The sequence below is a fragment of the Equus quagga genome, chromosome 11 (assembly GCF_021613505.1).
Source record: "Equus quagga isolate Etosha38 chromosome 11, UCLA_HA_Equagga_1.0, whole genome shotgun sequence".
Lineage (NCBI taxonomy): Eukaryota > Metazoa > Chordata > Mammalia > Perissodactyla > Equidae > Equus > Equus quagga.
Genome location: NC_060277.1, coordinates 94,180,785 through 94,201,004, shown reverse-complemented (window position 1 = coordinate 94,201,004; position 20,220 = coordinate 94,180,785). Strand labels below are relative to the sequence as shown.

At 49.1% G+C, this 20,220-nt stretch overlaps 1 protein-coding gene across 5 annotated transcripts; it reads right to left on the bottom strand.

The window, feature by feature from the left end:
* Positions 1-307: 307 nt before the first annotated feature.
* Positions 308-14,071, bottom strand: GSDMA (gasdermin A). Of its 5 annotated transcripts, XM_046676537.1 has the most exons (13): positions 13,937-14,070; positions 13,180-13,333; positions 12,015-12,233; positions 11,652-11,832; positions 8,232-8,397; positions 7,276-7,372; positions 6,712-6,759; positions 6,274-6,300; positions 5,722-5,742; positions 4,897-5,051; positions 4,313-4,427; positions 3,491-3,564; positions 308-924 (listed from the first exon to the last, which is right to left on the bottom strand). In XM_046676537.1, exons 3-13 carry the CDS (start codon positions 12,226-12,228, stop codon positions 682-684), a joined length of 1,341 nt encoding a protein of 446 aa, XP_046532493.1. In that variant the 5' UTR covers positions 12,229-12,233; positions 13,180-13,333; positions 13,937-14,070; the 3' UTR covers positions 308-681. The 5 variants fall into 5 exon arrangements, with proteins under 5 accessions (XP_046532493.1, XP_046532492.1, XP_046532496.1 ...); XM_046676536.1 differs by lacking the exon at positions 13,180-13,333; XM_046676540.1 differs by lacking the exons at positions 6,712-6,759; positions 13,180-13,333 and having other exon boundaries at positions 13,937-14,071.
* Between the last annotated feature and the right edge of the window lie 6,149 nt (positions 14,072-20,220).

Here is a 20,220-nt window from a genome sequence, read left to right as displayed (position 1 = left end):
TTGGAAGTTGTCTTATTCTTGTTTGGGGCTTGTACCATATATCTCTAGGTCTTTGCCTTTCCCAATCCTTCAACCCAAGTCCAGAGGACCCCAAAGACTCCTCTTTGAAAACAAGCTACTTTGATGATCTTCTCACTTTAGAATCTAGATTCCAAATTCTATACCCTGATAGTTCTTCGAGCAATTTCCATCTGGCCTTAAGATGTACATATGGTCTATATGTAGCATGATAATGTCTATTTTTTTTCCTGGCACAAATTCAGAATTTCCTTATGATAGATTCTTTAAAGAAAAACACCAAAAGACATTTCATCCAAAGTGAGATAATATTTTCCATTAATTCCAGTAAAGCTTGAATTTTAGAAGCATAAGTGGGAGGGATTGAGATAGGGACTTTATTACTAATTAAATGTTTGGGTTTTGTTGAAATGGTTCATAGTTTTAAAAGTGTGAGTGTTTCTACTTTGGGAAGATTTAAGCATCAGCAGATGGGCTTAGCAGGTTGCAGAGCCAGAGGGGCAGGGAGAGATATAGAGTTGGACGAGTGGAAATTGGTTATCTTGGGTGCTCAGGTAGGGTTTCGTCAGCCTGGTGCCTCTGAAATGCCCTTGGGTATTAAGGACACAACCCGATGAGGTAGGGAAGGCATTAGAGAAGCAGGAAGGAGATGGAAAAGGAAAGTTAGGAGGGCTTCGTCAGAAGCTGCAGGATGGAGAGACCAGCATAAAGGGCACAGAGGCGAGGGAGGGTGTCTGGGTCCCACATGTACTGGGGGCCTGATCTCTGTACTTCCAGGCCACTCAGTCCCACTAGGGCCTCTGTGAGGGTCAGTTCCTCTTCTCCAAGGGAGGAGAGCAGGTTAGGTTGCAGGGGGAAAACACCCTCTTTATCCTGTAGGAAATTCTGTTCCATCGTGCTCTCCACCTGGAAGAAATGAAAATAGCATGAAAAGAAAGAACTAGAAACCTCTCTTCCTTTCCCCTAACTCATACAAACACAAAGAGGGCTACTTTTCTCTTATAAAAACTCCTTCCATTCCATTCCATTCCAACTTCATCTGGACCTTTCACAACCCTGTACAGTGGGCAACACATTTATCTTAGCCCTATTTGACATAAGAGTGAATTGAGGCAGGCTCAGAAACATTAAAAGATTTGCTTGGCAAAGTTGCAGGATATAAAATCAACTTACATAAGTCAGTAGCATTTCTATACTCTAATAACGAACTAACAGAAAAAGAACTCAAGAACACAATACCATTCACAACTGCAACAAAAAGAATAAAATACCTCAGGGGTGAATTTAACTAAGGAAGTGAAGGACCTATATAATGAAAACTACAAGGCTTTCCTGAAAGAAATGGATGAGGACATAAAGAGATGGAAAGACATTCCACGTACATGGATTGGAAGAATAAACATAGTTAAAATGTCCATACTACCTAAAGCAATCTACAGGTTCAATGCAATCCCAATCAGAATCCCAATGACATTCTTTACAGAAATAGAACAAAGAGTCCTAAAATTCGTATGGGGCAGCAAAAGACCCTGAATTGCTAAAGCAGCCCTGAGAAAAAAGAACACAGCTGGAGGCATCACAATCCCTGACTTCAAAACATACTACAAAGCTACAGTAATCAAAACAGCATGGTACTGGTACAAAAACAGGTGCACAGATCAATGGAACAGAATTGAAAGCCCAGAAATAAAACCACACATCTATGGACAGCTAATCTTCGACAAAGGAGCTGAGGGCCTACAATGGAGAAAAGAAAGTCTTTTCAGCAAATGATGCTGGGAAAACTGAAAAGCCACATGTAAAAGAATGAAAATTGACCATTCTTTTTCACCATTCACAAAAATAAACTCTAAATGGATCAAAGACCTCAAGGTAAGACCTGAAACCATAAGGCTTCTAGAGGAAAATGTAGGCAGTACACTCTTTGACATCAGTATTCAAAGGATCTTTTTGGACACCATGTCTTCTCAGACAAGGGAAACAATAGAAAGAATAAACAAATGGGACCTCATCAAACTAAAGAGCTTCTTCAAGGCACGGGAAAACAGGATTGAAACAAAAAAGCCCCACTAATTGGGAAAAAATATTTGCGAGTCATATAACCGACAAAGGGTTAATCTCCATAATATAAAGAACTCACACAACTCAACAACAAAAAAATCAAACAACCTGATCAAAAAATGGGCAGGGGACATGAACAGACATTTCTCCAAAGAAGATATACGAATGGCCAATAGGCACATGAAAAGATGTTCATCATCACTGATCATCAGGGAAATGCAAATCAAAACTACACTAAAATATCACCTTACACCCATTAGAATGACAAAAATAACCAAAACAAAAAGTAACAAGTGTTGGAGAGGTTGTGGAGAAAAAGGATTCCTCATACACTGCTGGTGGGAGTGCAAACTGGTGCAGCCACCATAGAAAACAGTATGGAGATTTCTCAAAAAATTAAAAATAGAAATACCATATGACCCAGCCATCCCACTACTGGGTAGCTACCCAAAGAACTTGAAGTCAGCAACTCTAAAAGTCCCACGCACCCCTATGTTCATTGCAGCATTATTTACAATAGCCAAGATGTGGAAGCAACCTAAGTACCCATCAACTGATGATTGGATGAAGAAGATGTGGTATATATATATACAATGGAATACTCCTCAGCCATAAAGAAGAATAAAATCGTCCCATTCACAACAACATGGATGGACCTTGAGGGAATTATGTTAAGTGACATAAGCCAGATAGAGAAGGACAATCTCTATATGACTCCACTCATATGAGCAATTTAAACATGTGGACAAAGAGAACAGATTAGTGGCTACCAGGGGAAAGGGGGTTAGGAGGTGGGCACAAAGGGTGAAGGGGTGCACCTACAACACGACTGACAAACAATAATGTACAACATATTTCACAAGAAATTTCACAAGATTGTAAACTATCATAAACTCAGTAAAAAAAAAAGATTTGCTTGGGGCAGTCTGGTGACGTAGTGGTTAAGTTCATGCACTCTGCTTCCATGGCCCGGGGTTTGCAGGCTCAGATCCCAGGTGCAGACCTACACACTGCTCATCAAGCCATGCTGTGGTGGCATCCCATATACAAAACAGAGGAAGATTGGCACAGATGTTAGCTCAGGGCTAATCTTCCCCACCCAAAAAAAAAAAAAAAAAAAAAAGATTTACTCATATCACTCGGCTAGAAATAGCAAAGCTAGAGTTTTCTGCCTCTTCTCCAAAGATAGGCTGAAAAACCCAGATAATTGCCCAGAAGTTCACTCTTCTACCTCTAGTTGTGAAATAGCAAAAAGGAAGAAACGTGGAGAGAAATCAGAAGTGGGCATGAGCTCCTGGGATAAGACAGAAACCCTCTAGGACGGTTCTGTCATTAGGCTAAATCTATATCTTTCCGCTGGTTCTAGCTTAGTCCCTCCCAAACTCTCCTGAGCATCTGCCCTTTTTCTCACCAGCTTTAGCTGCACGGGCAGGATCTTTTTCTCCATGGATTTTACAAGCAGCTTCTGTTGGGCTTCATTTAGCTCTGGAGAAAAAAGCAGAGAAAGAGATGGGTGGTGTTGGTGCAGAGGGGACTACAGATGTCACATGGATGCACTTCCAGAGTTTCAGCGTTAATTAGTTCCTACATTCACCCACGGTTGAATGCCTGCTGTATGCCAGGCACCTTTGCTGGGTGTGTTAGGTAAAAGTCGTACTCCCTTCACACAGAGAACTTGCAGTCTAGTGGAGGAGACAAAGCAAGGTGCCATTACAACACAGGGTGGAAAGGAGCCTGCGCTGAGGGGTCTACTTGAGTCTTGGTGTATGAAGGTAGGCTTCTTAAGGGAACAACGCTCTCGGCTTCCCCTGAAGGACCAAAGAGTTTTTCTAAGTGGGGGAATGTTTCATGCAGAGGGAAGAAGAGAATGCAGGGGCAAGATCAGAAGATGTTATCCTCTGAAATTAAAGCTAACAAATATTGATATAAAAGTGATGAGCTTAGCTATATGGAGAAGTTGTAAATATGTGGCTGATAAAACTAGGGTTATTTGCCAACCTCTGTTAGCAAGACTAGGCCATCTTCTCAGACTGTCCAAGGTGACCCAGTGAATCCTTAGGAATGAAACCAATTTTTTGAAATGTAGAGATAAACTACTTAACTGTGGTATAATTTGCCTGGCATTCATTCATTTACTCATTCATTCATTCATTCATTCATATTTTTGGGAATTCATTCAGTGATTCATTCCTGTCACTGAAAAAGTATACAAAAGACCTTATTCCCCACTTACCTGTTAGTGCTCCAAGGAAATAGAGGATGGCACCCGTAGCCTCCTTTGATAGTAGGACATCTTTTGGGAGTGCTTCCAGGGTCACTTCATGTCCTTTGTCCAGAGCCCCTTCAAGCTGTGGGGAAAGGTGGGCGACCACTTAAGATAACACGGTCAGGAGGCCAGCACCGTGCCTGGCACAAAACAATCCCTTGAGATGTGTTAACTGGCTCCCATTTCCTCATTTCTCTTTCTAGGTATCAAGTCCTGAAAAGTATTGGAGTCCTGGATTCCTTGGTCCCTGAGCCTTGGACTCAGGAAATAAAAGGTTCCAGCCCCCTTCCAGGAGGGGGCCCTGCTGGCCTGCTGCCTACGCTCCGTCCCTCAGGAAGGAGCATGTGCCTTGGGGAAATCTGCATTCTTGGCCCTTTCACAGAGTCACAAAGGGAGCAGCAGTGGCCTGGAAGTCTGGGGGGCACTTGGCCAGCCTTGGGAAAGGCATCCACCATCTGTCAGTGTCAGATCACCCACCAGTTGCAACGCCCACACACACCTCCACCAAAACCTGCCTTCTCCATGCCTCTCAACCTTCCACTGGGCCTCACCGTGAGCTCCAGGTCTTGTAGCTCTTTTTTCTTCCCTAGAAGTTTGCTAAGGGAGGTGAGCAGGGAGCTTCGCCCTACTTGGCTCAGCTTCTCCACTTCTTGGGTCTCTCTTTGAACCTCTTCTTTCAGTGTCCTGAAGTCCTTGTGTATGTCCCCTATGGGGACAGTGAACATGGCAAACAAGCCACCCTCCATCTGGCACCCTCCCCATTCAGTCAGCATTCTCTCTCAAGGCACTCAGGCCTCCTCAGTTCCCCATGCTCTGCTCCCAGCTTGAGCCTCATCTCTCTTTTTTCTTGACCAAGGAACGCGGTTATGAAGTCATCCACCAGGCCCGAATAGAGGAGTTGGGGGTAGGGTAGGGTAACGAGGTGGACCTGGACCCCTATTATCATCTAAGGCAGCAGTTAATTCTCCTGAGATCCCAGGTCCCACCCCTATCAGAAGACAATTGACTTCCCTTTCTCTTAGACTCCTGCTCAAAGTTGAGAAGGAAGGTCTATTTCTCCTTTTCATGAGTTAGTTGGCAAAGAAGAATGACTTTGGTGACTGAGTGAAGGCCAGAATGGGACCATTCCAGAGAGCAGTGGGTCTGTATCCAGGGATGTGGGTGGATTGGGGTAGCTTGAACCTAGATGGCTTGACCATCTGGGGGCCTGGCATCCTAGGAATCTGTCCAGCTCGCCTTGGAGAGAATGGCTTCCTGGAAGTGGCCCCAATCCCCAGGACCTGGGACTCAGCACTTGTCTTCCTGTCCCTCCACCCCAATGCTTCTCCCACTGCCTTCATGCCAAAGCCTTGAGAGAAATTCACAAAATTCCTTACCAACATCAGATGCCTGGATAACTGAGGGGAAAAAACCCAAAATGATAAGAATGTAATCCTTCAAAACAGTAGCCATACCCAGGGGATGAGACATTATTGGGGGTTAGGAAATAGATCCTTTTTTCTGGGATATCCCAGCCATCTTAAGGGTACTCTTGCTCTATTCATGGGAGGCAGGAATGGGTCAGGAGAGAAGCTAATGCAATGTGGAAAGGCACGCCTGGATTGAGTTGGCGTGACTGTGGCTCATCGGCTCCTGCCCTGGGTGCTGGGCGGCAGAGTTGCAGATGTGTGAGTAACAGGTTATCACTACTAGGCCCTCGAGGACAGGGGTCTGAGGCATCAGACCACCTGGGTATCTTGTCCAAAGACTTTCCCCTTCCACTGCTTTTTCCTAAGCTGTTGGACTTTCTGCCACGTTTTGGGGACAATTGTTTCCTGAGAACTGCTCTGCCATGTTCCCTGTCAGTCCCAAGGAGAAGGGAAGAAAAAGATGGGAGTTCTAAAATTCTGAGTCAAGAAAGTTGCAGTGAAATGGCAGGAAACACTTACAGATGAACTTCTCCTCTTCTGGCTTTTCTGAAGACAGAAACAATGCACATATGTCAGCATAAAACCTCTTTGAGCCTTTTTATCTAGAGCAGTTGTCAAGGCAGCTTTATCAGTGATCATTATAAAAACACATGAAGATTACATTAGCTCATCCGCCCCCACAATTTGGGAACACACTCTGTCTCCAAATCTTATTTCCGCCTCTGACTGTGCCTTTCGGTCTCTGTCTTTGTGTTCCTTTGTCTCTCCTGGGCAGTGTTTATATGCCTCTATCTGTCTTTCCTAAAGTTGAGGATCGATATTTTCAGGGACTTGGGAAACCAGATCAGGGGCTCCTTGGGGGCTTATGGTGTACGTTATTAGAGGGTGCAGGATTTTGGCAGCTAATGTCAGGGGTAGGGCAGAAGATATGGGAAGCCAGGAAGCAATTTCACTTACCTCCGGGAGGGAAGGTTTGCATGCTGTCGTTGCAGATATGTGGAATATCTGAAAGGAGGAGAGAGGCGAGGGGACCCTTAACAGCTGCCCCACCTTTTCTTCTCTAGTCTCAAGTCCACAGGCTCTGCTCAGGGCTAGGACCCTGCCCTCAAATGCCTCACCTCACCCCATATTCTACCTCTGTTTCTGGAAGTAATCTTTTCTTCCTCTGTAAATCTTTTCCCATGATTACACTATTTTCTCCCTTGCATTCTAGTACTGGTGTCTGTGTCTGTTTCCTCCGTTGGCCACAGACTTCTTGAGAGCAGAGGCTGTGCTTGTTCATCTCTGTGCCCCCTTCCCGGAGCCGACACAGTGCCTAGTGCACAGGAGATGCTCAGGACCCAGGAGTCCCACCACTCCCTGTCCAGAGTGGCCCCTGCAGTCTGTCCCTGGCAGTGGGACCACAATGCAATACACTCCTTCACTCAATCCCTGACACTGCCACAGGAGGGGACCAGAATGCCTCAGTACTGGTGCGGGTAATTCCTATCTTGAGGGGAGAAAATGCCAGTTTCTGCTCACCCCACTCATCTTTGCCTTTGACCATCAGCTGTCTCACTCGAAACGCCAGGATGCAGCCCTTGGGGATGGTTACAGCCTCCTTGTGGTTTATGGATCCCTAGGGTTAGACAATGACAATTTGTGAATCCACAGAGATTCCAAATATGAGACATGGGAAGTGGGGCTTGGGAAGGGTAAGTGGAGGACCAGGCCTGAGTGCCTGTGGGGAGATGAGAAGTTGGGAACCCTCCACTGGTGTCCCTGATCACCTTTCCACCCAGTCTGGGCTCCCTGGAGTGAGCTTCAAAGCCCTTTTGTTCATTTCCACTGATCATCTCTCTAACCGTCTGGATTGCTCTTCCTGGTTCAGACATGAAGGAACTGGGCAGACCTGCTCCATTACCTGCCTGTGCATCCCTGTCAGACCTTAGAGCTTCCATCCAGGCCCTGGTTCCTTCTTCCTCTTTGCCATCTGTCCCAAGCTAACCTCCTCCAGGAAGCCTTCCATGACTAATCCCTACTCCCAGTTCCAACTCATCCTTGAATATTTATACAAAATAGACATAGGTATGTAGAACACTACTTACTTATATTGAATTTTCCAAGTCTGTGTTCTCTGGGCTTTAACCTATGTGTTTCCTCCATGAGACAGAACTTTCTGAGAGCAAGGATATCCCTCCTATGGATGGGGAGCACCAGAGGGAAAACCCACGACTGTTTCCTCTTCCTCAATATTCCCTGTGGCATCTGGCACAGAGATCTGCCCACACTGGGCACCACTGACCAGAGAGGGGATGTGTGTCTGGCAACTGGCATCAGAATCTTGAAGAGCAGGAAGAAACAGTGGGTCCTTTTCAGTCTCCTGGGTGGGCACTGATGGGGCAAAGTTCATGTAGCCTCTGAGGAGAGGCTGAATATAAGAGTGTGTGTGTGTGTGTGTGTGTGTGTGTGAGAGAGAGAGAGAGAGAGAACCAAACCTGTAGCCCCAGTGGGGCGAAGAATGGGAGGGAGAAGCAACCCTCTGCCTTGCCAGCTCTCTCCAGAGTGACCTCCTGCACGGTCTCCACCACCTCCATCACCACATACAGGTTCTCTCCTCGATTTCGCATCTCCTTCAGGAACGGGTGCTCTGCTGACAACTTCCTGTGGGGGAGAAACATAAAGGAATCTTCAGAGCTTCTCCTCACCTCGACCGCGCCCTTCTCTTTTCTTCTGTCATTCCCAGGAGCGAGGCGTGGTGGAGTCAGGGGAAGGGTGAGGACGCTGAAGGAAGACCAGGTGGGAACTCAGATTTCCCACTTACCAGCAGGGCAGCTTCTCTGAGTTCTGGTTGCCTCACATATAAAATGGGGATAATGACACCTACCTCCAGGGTTGTTGAGAGAGAAACTGGGTAATCATCTGGCAGAGCACCTGGCGCAGAACACGGTCTCATGGTTGCTTGTCTCCCTTTTTCCTGAGCCCAGGGATGGATTCCCCTCCCTTTGCTCCCTGTTCTTAGCCCTGTTAATCTCTGCTGGGATCCTATCTCTCCATCTCTCATCCTCTCGCTATTATACAAACATGTCCTTTGATGGTGCTCCTCCCTCAAATTACCATTCTGTTTCTTTCCTTCAGTTTGTTGGCAAATAGCTCAAAAGATATGCTCATATCCACCGTCTATACTTCCTTACTGCCCACTCCTAAGTTCCTTATAATTTGGCTTCTATTTGCACTGTTCAGTGGAAATTACAATGACCTCCCACCCACCAGACTCCAAGACCTTCCCTAATGCTGTGCAGCGTTGGACCTGCTGTCCAAATCCTCTGTGCAACAGTGTCTCCTCCTGGTTTCCCATCACACAGGACCGCCCTGGTTCTGCTCCCATCTCTCTGGCTTCTAACTCCTATCCATGTGTCTGCATCTCATTTTCTAGTTTCTTTGGTTCCCTACAATTTTATGTTCTCTAAGATTCTGTTCTCAGTTCTCTGCTCTCTGAACTCCCTCCCACAGCTTTCCCCCCATTCCTATAGTTTTTGTTTATGTTGCTGACCACCACGTGTGTACTTCACCTTGACTTCTCTCCTGAGCTCCACGCCCTCATTTCCAACTACCTTTAAATTTTTTTTATTTTTATTTATTTATTTACTTTAGATTGGCACCTGAGCTAACACCTGTTGCCAATATTTTTTTTTTCTTCTTTTTCTTCTTCTCCCCAAAGCCCTCCAGTACATAGCTGTATATTCTAGTTGTAGGTCCCTCTGGCTCTGCTATGTGGAATGCCACCTCAGCATGGCTTGATGAGTGGGGCTAAGTCTGTGCCCAGGATTCGAACCAGTGATACCCTGGGTCACCAAAGCAGAGCGTGCGAACTTAACCACTCGGCTACAAGGCTGGCCTCTGAAAACTTTTTTATGATTGAGATATAATTGACATGCAACATTGTATTAGTTTTAGGTGTACAGCATGATGATTTGATATAAGCTTATATTGAAAAATGATCACTACAATAAGTTTAGTTAACATCCATCATTACTCATAGTTACAAATTTTTTTCTTGAGATGAGAACTTTTAAGATCTACACACTTAGCAAATTTCAAATATGTAATCTGGTATTGTTAACTATAGTAAATCCCAACTCCCTTTTGAACACTCTCAGCTGATGTCTCAGTGAAGCCACAAACTCAAAACGTCCAAAAGGGACTCACAATCTTTCTCTCCAAATATGCTTCTAAACTCTGTCTTCCTGTTTCTATTAATGTCATCACTTGGGTCAAATCTCAGCGTCATTTTTTAAATTCTTATATATTTATTTACTTGTTTTAATAAAAATTGTATATATTTAAGGTATGCAATGTGACGTTTTGATATACATATACGTAGAGAAATGGTTACTACAGTCAAGCTAATGAACATATCTTTCTCCTCCCATAGTTACTATTTTTTTGAGTGTGATGAGAGCACCTAAAATTTACTCTTTGCAAATTTCCAGGATATAATGTAGAATTATTACCCAGAGTCATCATGCTGTACACTTGAGCTCTATCAGAGTGATCCTCTCCCTCAATCAGCGGCCAAGTCCAGCCCATTCTGTCGCGCCAGAGGCCGAGCATCCCTTCCTCCCTCTTCATTCGGAGTGCTCTTCAAGCTCAGGTCCTCCTTTTACATGTCTGATGAACAATGGAACAGTGTCTTGCCTGATCTGCCTGCTTCAAACCCCTGGCCCTTGTCCTCTATCTGACACACTTCCTCCACCTGGCCAGATTAATCATGACACAAATCAGAGCATCGTCAGGGTTTCCCTGGTGCCTAAAAATAGTTCCATGTCCTTGACTGGTCACCTGGGTCCTCCATGATCTGGGCCCCCCTACATCTCCCACTTCTCCACTCATAGCTCTTCTGCTCTTGCCAAAGTGGCTATTCGTGGTCCCCATAGGTTTTGCGGTTTCTTGCGCATGTGCCCTTATAATGTCCTTCTCTCGGCCCTGCATGTCCAGTTTCTACTCATCTTTCAAGGCCTAGATCATGGGCTGCCTCCTCCATGAAGTCTTTCTTCATTTTCCCAGCCAGAAGTTCCTCTGACTTACCACGAAACTCAGGCATAGCTCTCCTATGGCACGTACCACTGCTTGCCTTGGATTATAGTTACTGTTGTACATTTTCCTTCATACTCCTAATCACAAGATTGTTAGACAAGACATTCTAGTGCACCCCAGCACCTAGTAGGGTGCTTTGCACTCAGTGAGGTGACATACATGTTTACTGGGTGACTTCCCAAGCACCCCAGCCCTCCCTTCCTGCCTCCTCAGTCCTCACCTCCTTCTTTCAACCACTACTTAACTACTTAAAAGTCAGCCTCCCAGTCAAGCCAAACATCTGAGGTGCCCAGCATCAATTTCACATCTGCCACACCCTTTGTGCTGCTAGGGCAGCATTCCTGAGGGTTGCCTGGCATGTGTAGGGGGCTGGTCGGAGGCTTCATTTATGGGAGCAGAATGCTGTGCTCAAGCCACAGTAGAGAGCAGTTAAGATCCCTTCCCTCTTCAGGGTATCTCATAGAGTTTTAGGGTAGAAAGGAACCTTAGAGATTTTCAGGCAACCCCATCATTTTTCAGGAAAGAAAATTGAGGTCCCGAGAGAAGTGACTTTTCCAGGATCACACAGCAAGTTAATGGGAACACACTCAGCCTTACGGGTGTGTGACAGTGGGGAGGTGGTACTGGAGGTAGTGGGGAGTGGTTAGAGAATGGCCTGGATGCACCCTCAGGCCAGAAGGGTCATCTTCAAGAACTCCCCTGTGGTGACCATTCAAGCAAAGGTCAGTGTGAAGGTCCTGCCCTTTAACTCAGGGCCAAAAGCACCCTTTCCACGCACCCTGCCCCCCATCCTGGTACCCTCTAGCTCTGCTCACTCTCACCTCTCCTGGTGTAAGGTCTCCAGGGCCTTGGGAGACACACTAAGTGTCTGGACCTCCAGGGTGCTGCTCCGGGACAGCCCCGCAGTCCCTGTCACCTTGACTGTCTTTGGCACATCCACCTCTCCCTCCACTCGGGCATCCAGCATGTTCTTAAAGCCAAAGTTCCCAGAGTCTGTTGGGTCTGCAGGAGGGAGAAGACAAAAGGGTCTGGGCTGAGGGGCATCCCTCTTCCCCCGCCTCTTGTGAGAATTTTGGGCTCGTTGAAACCTAACCACATCTGGGCAGAAGGAGCTTCAGGGTCCTCCTCACGGGCTGCTGCCTGGCCCTCATCCCTCAGTACCTAGCCGCATGCGCGAGGCTGACCTGAAGGTGAGCTGCCGGGTTCAAGCACGTCCAGGAGGGTGTAGTCAGTGCGGACATAGCGGGCCCCCCAGAAGAGTGTGCTCTTCCTCTTCCTCAGCACCAGACAGAAGGGGTGGAAGCGCTTGAAGTCTATGAGGCTGTCGAGGGGCGTCAGGTCCCCTCGAGGGTTTAGTTGTCTGGCCAGGGCCCGGGTGACATTTTCAAACATGGTCATTGTCTCTGTGGGGGGAGGAGACAGGAGAGTGACAACTTGGGAGACCAGGACACGGTACGGCCCTTGCAGAGAGGGATCATCCAGCTCAGGATGGGGGTGGGAGGCTGCCCTTAAAGGTGCCTGGATTCTCGGAATATCAGAGCTGAAAGGAACTCAAGGAGTCTCCATTTTATGACGAGAGCTGAAACAGCTTGCCCGAGGTCACCTCCCCTTTCTTTGTCAAGAGCTCTTTTCTCACTCCACACTCATTTTCTTCACAGACTTGGAGCCTGGCTGGAGCGTTTCATTAGCGATGGAAATAAAACTCCTCTCACACAGCTACGCCCACCTTGTCTTCCTCAGAGAACTGTGACAGCCAGGACCTGGGGGCCACTGGGGGAGGGAGGCAGCCACCACTGATGCCAAGGGTTTTGGGAGGCAGACGCTGTTCACCTGCCCCAGCTGCCCTTTCTTTTCTTTTCTTCTTTCTTTTTTTTTTGGTGAGGAAGGTTGGCCCTGAGCTAACATCTGTGCCAATCTTCCTCTATTTTTTGTATGTAGGATGTCACAGCATGGCTTGACAAGTAGTGTAGGTCTGCACCTGGGATCTGAACCCACGAACCCCAGGCCTCCAAAGCAGAGCACACAAACTTAACCACTACGATACGGGGCCGGCCCCCACAGCTGCCCTTTCTTTGGGTGGAGGTCACTTCCCTGCACCCTTACTTCCCTTGTGCCCACCTCCTGGCTCATGGGTGTGGATAGACCCACTTCTTCCCAGGTACTGCCCAACAGATCCAGGCATTTTGATGCTCTTTGTTTTGCCCCCTCTGTATATAATGCCCCCCTCCCAATCTAAAGAATCTCTATTCACCCTTTAAGACTCAATTCAGGTCACCTCCTCTGTGACCCCCTCCCTCTCCCCTTCAGGCAGCCAGTGACCCCACCCTGGGTTCCCAAAGCACTTTGTACCTGCCCTCCTGAAACACCTGCAGCTTCATGTTGTTATGATCTGTTCATCTGACTGTCTCGCCCACTTGACTGTGACCTCCCACAGGGCGGGGAATGAGTCTTAGTCATCTCTGTAGCATCAGCACCAAGTACAGTACCTGGCAGAGACTTGGAGCTTGGCAAATGTGTGTGGAAAGAATGAATGAACAACTGAATCAATGGATGTGTCTGGGGAGATGTACGCAGGGGTGAGAGGGCCCTGGAGAACGTGGGGACTGTGAGGGCCTGAGGTTCCCGCCTTGGGCCTCTGTCTTGGAGGTTCAAGTCCAGGTGCTCTGGCTGGGAAGCCAGCTGGCACAGCCGGATTGTCACTGTGGGTGGAAGAGGACACACCAGCTGGCCTGGAACTGCCTCCCTTCCCCCATGGGCAGCTCACAGAGTCAGGGAAGCAGGAGGCACACGCACAGATGTGTGGGGCGGTTCTGCCAACAACATGAGCTCCAACGTACTTATTTTATCCCTCATTCCTGAGAGGGCCAGGATGGGACAGGACAACCTCTTGGGGCCAGCTGGATGCACCTGGGAAGGGCTTGGGTGACTGCTGTCTCCTCCTCACCAGAGAGATGCTCACAAGGCCAGCTCTCCCTTCCCTCCCCAAGGCCTATCCAGATACCACCCCACTGTGCCCTGGGGGACTCCTAGACCCTTCTTGTCCCACCCACGTTCTTGTTCATCTCTAGAACACCCCCTGCACCCTCTGCTGTCATCAAGTTCTTACCAGGGAGCGATGCTGGGTCCTGTCCGGCAGCTGGGTGTGGGGTGAGAGCCCGGGCTCACTAGGTCTGTAGGTTAGAGAGTGACTGTCCCGCACCAGGACAGGCTGCTGCTTTATGCCTCTGTGGAGGCAAGGATGTAGGCTTCCAGGGACCCCGCCTGCTCCAGTGACCCCACCCCTCTTCTTCTCCACTTCTGGGAGAACAGCATCAACCTGTTCCACATGTGCTCTGCCCCAGGCCCTGGGCACTGGCCTTCTGAGGGCTGAGGGGGTGGGTGGGGTGCTGCTAGGCAGGTGCCAGCGTGGGTGGGGGCAACCAAGGCTGAGAGAGAGGTCGCAACTGAAGGTTGGCTTGATGGGCTGAGAGGAGAGGCAGGAAGGCACCTTTGGGAGGGACTGCAGAGACAGGCAGTGGGAGTTGGTGTGTGGGTGTGCATGTGTGTGATGAGGGAAGGCATCTCTGTTCTGTCATCATCATGGTCATCAGGAAGCATCTAGGATTCATGATGAGAACTTGTGGGTGTGATCAGAAATCCTGTGTATCTTCAGATTCCAGCAGAAAGCAGAGCAGCTGGAAAGTTGTCCTCCATCTTTTTGCTTGCCAGCCTGCACATTACTACCTCCCTCCATTTGTTTTAGCTGCCTATCCATGTCTGCGGTACCACTAGAAGCATATGTCTGTGTAGGCCGAAATGGAGACAGACCAAACGGTTTTCTGTTGTTTCCTGTTCCACATGTCTGCTCCTCACGGAATATCGTACATACACATACACACACATACACGGGCAGAGGCATAGTGGAGCTGGTGGAAAAGCCCCAAAAGCATGTCTGCCGTGGGAATTCAGAGGTCTCTCCATAGGTCACTCAGGTCCTGCTCTTATCGTAAGTCCTTGCCTGGAAGGAATTTTAAAGGGGACTTTACACACATGGTCAGCTCTCTAGGTGACAAATCAAGACATTTCCAAGCAAGGCTCCTGGAGTGTTGGGACGTGTGTTTCTGTACGTATGCATACGTAACCTGAATACAACTGAGCCTTCATGTGCTCACCTTGAGGCTCTCTTCAGCATCGTTCGTCAAAAATGAAATGCAACCATGAAAGCAGTGAAAAGTAAGATAGGTTACTTCTGCTGGAGGTTTTCTTGAGGGGCTGGTGGTGAACAGAGAGATCAGACAACATCACACTCAGCAAAACTCCCTAAAAACGTAATTATAACACCACCTCTGTCTCCAAAGTCTCATTCAATATGACACCTGCTCTCAAATCTCTCTTCTTCATGTCTTCAGACAAACAAAACAAAACCTTGTCCCTCTGGGGCTCCGGTGCCAGCTCCTATCTTTTGGCTTCCCTCCCTACCCATCCTCTCTATGCCCTCCTGTGCAGCTATCTAACACTCCTCCTTCTACAGCTCCAGCCATTTACCTTACCCAAATTCCCTTCCTCCTTGGAGAGGCAGAGTGGGAGCTTGGGTGTGTGGGAAGGTTGTCATTAGTCATTCGGTCCCTGTCACATGTCCACATGTATGCAGAAATGTGTGACATCCTTTCCAGCTCTGTTTTCCTGGTTCTTCCTGGATTTCCATCTCTTCCTCTCTGTATCTCTTAATCAGCACATCGGTGTGAAACCACTGCAACCCAGCATTTGTCCTGGGCTGTGCAGTCTCCCATCCCTTCCTCAGCTCCAGAGAAGGCAGCCCCACTCCCCACCCTTTCACCATTGAGCCCACCATTGCCTCAGTCAGACTTTGGGGAGTTTCTTCCTAGTGTCTGCCCTCCTCCCACTGTCCGCAGGCCAAGGTTTCCAGTCCTGCTTGTCCTCCAAGATCTGGTGAACAGTGGATTCAAGAAGCCACACATGTATCTGCTCTCCCTGAGGACCCAAAAAGTCCATCTAGCCAGCTCTCTCTCCCCTGACCTGGAAGTCTTGCTCCTTTCATTTCCCTTGCCCTCTCTCATTCACTCTGAACTCTACCAGGCCAGTCCTCATTCTCCTTGTCCTGTCCCGACACCACCTCTGCCCCTTGCACCATCCTCCAAATTGCCTAATGGTGTTCCAAGCAGGGGGCTATGAGGGGTCAAGGCAGAGAGAATAAGGGCTCGTGGGGTCGGCCAGGTTGAAGGTCTTGTGATTTTGGAATTAAAATATCCATATTCAGGCTTGTTCCCGTGTTGCTCCTCCTGCCCCGCTAGGATGTCCTGTCTTTTTGTTATACCCTCCCCCGCATAGTCTTAGGGATAGCCCACAGAATCCCTTTAGGGTCCAGTGGCTCTTTCTCCTTAGAGTCCTGGTTTATGTTCTGGGAAATCTGGGACAGAGTTTAAATTGCACTGGAAGAGATTTAAGTTAGACTTAGATGTAAGAACTCTTTAGGTCAATTAAAAGCAATTTAATGTTGAAATAGGGGACTGAGAGGCGGCAGGCTTTGCTCTCTATCTCCCTCTGGTGGTCAATCAAGGGAGGTAACAGGCGATAATCACCCCTGGATGTGCAGACTACGCTTGTGATTTGTGAGTGGCTGGTAGGAGGCAGGCATTGGAAAGGGAATTGTCTTAGAGGAAGAAGACCCAGCCACCTGATGGATGGGAACCTGAATGTCTCTCTGACTCAGAGAGTGCGCTGCAGACAGACACAGACATTGGGATCAGGAGTTATTTCCTTACTCATTTTCCTTTCAGTTATTGTTGAGTTTCTCCTCAAGAAGGAGCCAAAGAGGAAAGAGAGAGGGGTAGGCTACTGGAGTTTGGAAGAGTGGGAGGCACTGGTCCTGGCAAAAATGGGAAGCAGCTGGCATTCTGTGAGTTATGAGGGCAGGGAGCAGGTTCAGGAACATGCTTGTAGGGTACGGAGCCCACTTGTAGGGTGTGGGATGTCTGGAGCTTTTGGGGGAAGCGGCCCCTTGCACAGACATACTCCCAGATCTTCCCTGAGTAAAGGGAAATAGAACGGCTAGGAATGAAGACAGGTTGGAATGGGTGCGTGATTGGTGGAGGGGCGGGAAGAAGGCACCCCAAGAATGTTGTGTTTTCTATCTCCCATGGGAGCTTGGAAGTTTTGGGGTGCAGGTCACAGATTGTGAGCTTACTTCTATAAATTATCCTTTCTGAACACAGTAAAACCCCCAGACTCCTTTATTATCCCCTAAAAAACTTTGAAGTTTCTTCCCAAATTCCTGAATCAGCTTTTGAGCCCAAGATGTCTCCAAACTCCCGGATGAGCAAACACTGTTCAGTGTCTTGTGACACTTGTTCAACTCAAAGTCGTGCTGAAGAACAAAAGAAGTGTGTCAAACTCAGCGTCAGCCTTCAAGGTGGTGTCGCCCTCGCTGCCCCCAGCTCTCCACTGCCAGTCCCCCTACCCATCCAGCTGGTTTGGGCAAGAAGGCTACCACCAGCCCCCAGCCCAAACCCAGAGAAGCCTCCTCTGTCAGCTGATCCTCCCAGTACCCCAACTCTTCCTGAGCCCCTGAAGATGCAGCTGGAGCAGATGTTGGAGCTCCTGTTCACTTGATGACTGCTCGGCCCACCTAATGGGACAGAGTCCCCAGATCCTTGTTAAAGATACCGGGTCCCAGATGGAGCCTTTGAAGCCCTGCATCCAAGAGAACTTGGAGCTGAAGCCAACTCTGTTCTCCCCAGCCCTGGTTCCTAGAGCCAGGTATTGTCAGCTAGCATCTGAAAGACGGAAAGGGTAGCATAGATGACAGAGTGCTGACAAGGCATTAGGCTCCCAGGTATAGAGGGGTCCATTCCCTCGTATGTCAATGCCGCAGAATTCCACCAGGGCCTGGGTCACCTTCACCCCAGAAGTCCCTGAGCATCTTGAAGTGAAGATGGAAGAGCCTTGCCTTCCCCTGGAAGAAATTCTAGTCCAGGATGGTCTCCATCTGCACAGTGGAGAGTAAACATCATAGATGCTTTGCATTTGGGGAACCACCAACCTCAGAGATGGTCTTCAGTAAAATTTTCGATTTCAGTCTCTGCCCCCATCCTTGACCCGCTCTCCCCATTAGTGCTCCAGTTGAGCAGAAATGGGTATGGATTAAGAATCTGGAGATCTGAGTTCTGTAGAGAGCTCTGCGAGGAGCCTGCCGTGTGGCCCTGGAGAAGTACCTTATGCTCTCTGGGCCAGAGTGCTCATCCATGAGTGAGGGAGTGGAGCTGGATGAGCTCCCACATCCCTTCTAGTACTCAAACTCAATTTTACGCTAGTTGTCAGCCCTCACACCCACCCTGCAACACCCAGAGCCCTCACCAGCTTGTCTGTTGCGAAAGGAACCCTTTCTCCACAGACGTGGCCAGCAGCTGCTAGTGCTCCTTGTGCAGCTCTGCGTAGGGTAAAGGAGAGGAGCTGGCATGAGGGACAGGGGCATGCTCTCTCCCTCTGCTGGGCAGGGGATTGTAAGGTGACTCTGGGAGCTGGGGCTATCTTGTGTGTGTGTGTGTGTGTGTGTGTGTTGTGGGGGCAGTAGATTCACTCTTTCCTCTTCAGGAGAGGATGAGAGAAGATTTCTGGGAGGGTATATTCCCCTTTCTTTTGGGAAAAATGGGTTAGGGGTAGGTGGGCTTGCAAATCTTGCCTTTTCCTCAGAGGAGGGGACAACAGGGTTTGAACTCTAATTCACAGTGCTTGTAGCTTGGTACCAGAGCCGGCTTCATGGGTAGGCAACCTGTGACACCACACAGAGCCCCATGCTTGGTTTAATGCTCTGCTGTTGCCATCTTCAATAATAATTCTTAATAATTTTTTAATAAAGAGCCCTGTATTTTTTTTTTTTTTTTTTAGGAAGATTAGCCCTGAGCTAACTACTGCCAATCCTCCTCTTTTCGCTGAGGAAGACTGGCCCTGAGCTAACATCCGGGCCCATCTTCCTCTGCTTTATATGCGGGACACCTGCCACAGCATGGCATGCCAGTGGTGCCATTTGTGCACCAGGGATCCGAACCGGCGAACCCTGGGCCGCCAAAGCGGAACGTGCTCACTCAACTGCAGCGCCACCAGGCAGGCCCAAGAGCCCTGTATTTTTAACTTTGCACTGGGACCCGTAAATTATGTTGCAGGTCCTGCTTGGTACCATTGGGCCTAACCCAGGAAGCCCATCAGTCATGTCAGGACTGACTCCATCCCCACCCTCACCACCCAGAGTCCCTGGCAGATAGAGGATGTACCCAGCCAGTATGGGATGCGTTTGCTAGAAGTCTCCTGCAGTCATTCGAGGACTGAGTTTCCAGCCTCTCCCCTTGGACTCCCGGAATCTATGGCTACTTAAGATCCAGGGCCCCATCCACCTGGCAGAGATGAGAAGTGATCAGGCAGGGAGCTCCCGGAGGGAAAGGGGGGTGGGTCTCCCCGCTCTGAGTGGGCACTTTCTTGGAGCAGGGGCCCGGTCTCTCCCTCAGCCTAAAGAAGCCTCGCTCCAGTGGACTTGCGAGCTGAGATCTCCCAGGGGAAGGAGGCCGGTCACGCCCCATCCAGCCTGCACGTGGACCCAGTCGCCCATAGCCCCGCCCACGGCGACCGGCCCCGCCCCAGGTTCTCCTAAGCCCCGCCCCACGCTCATCGCCCCCCCTCCCTCCCCTATCCCCCTTCCCAGTTCCTGCGGTCACCACTCGCGCCCGAAACCCCGTGTGTTCCCGGGGCGCCGGCTCCGGCGCGGACTGAACTTTGGGTACAGGACAGGGGTAACCAGGACTCTACCTGTCTCCACCAGCCTTGACATCACCCCAGGCACAGAGGCCCCCTTCTGGTGCTTGGCATCCTCTGCCCTCCCTCCTTAGGGAAAGATGATCATGGCAGGGTCTGATGTGGGGTGCCCAGGGAGCTCAACTCCTTACAGTATTTTCCAGTGGGCATTCAGGATCCTGCAGAGGGAAAAGGGACACACCGAGTTACCATGGGTGACCGCGATAGACGCACTGAGAGCCCCAAGCGAAGAGGCGTCCTCTTGCACCACGGAGCAGCCTGTGGGGGTTAGCTCCAGCCTGCCTAGTACAGGATGGTAGAGGCTGGGGGCAGAGGGAGGACACAGTAAAGGGGCCCAAGAAACTCGTGGCTGGGATCCCAGTCATCAATACATCCTGTCAAAGTCTGAGGGACCCCTCTGCATCCCACCCACCATCACCCCAAGTTTTTGAGAAGGGGCTCTGGACTTGAGTTCCCCACTTGACAGGGTTCTTGCCTTTGCTGGAGAAAGGAGTCTTTGTGTCCCTCTCACCTTCTAAAACTTTGTCCACCCTTTCCCAGCCCCCATCACATTGTGGGGTGGGGGATGAAGAAGAGTCCTTCAGCTTC

What these genes read in the sequence shown, in the direction of transcription:
- GSDMA (XM_046676537.1), bottom strand. Translation starts at nt 12,228, where the DNA reads ATGACCATGTTTGAAAATGTCACCCGGGCCCTGGCCAGACAACTAAAC. An exon ending in GCAAACCTTCCCTCCCGGAG is followed by an intron (nt 6,301 to 6,711) that starts GTAAGTGAAATT and finishes TTCTGTCTTCAG; the next exon opens with AAAAGCCAGAAGAGGAGAAG. An exon ending in TGCCCGTGCAGCTAAAGCTG is followed by an intron (nt 925 to 3,490) that starts GTGAGAAAAAGG and finishes CATTTCTTCCAG; the next exon opens with GTGGAGAGCACGATGGAACA.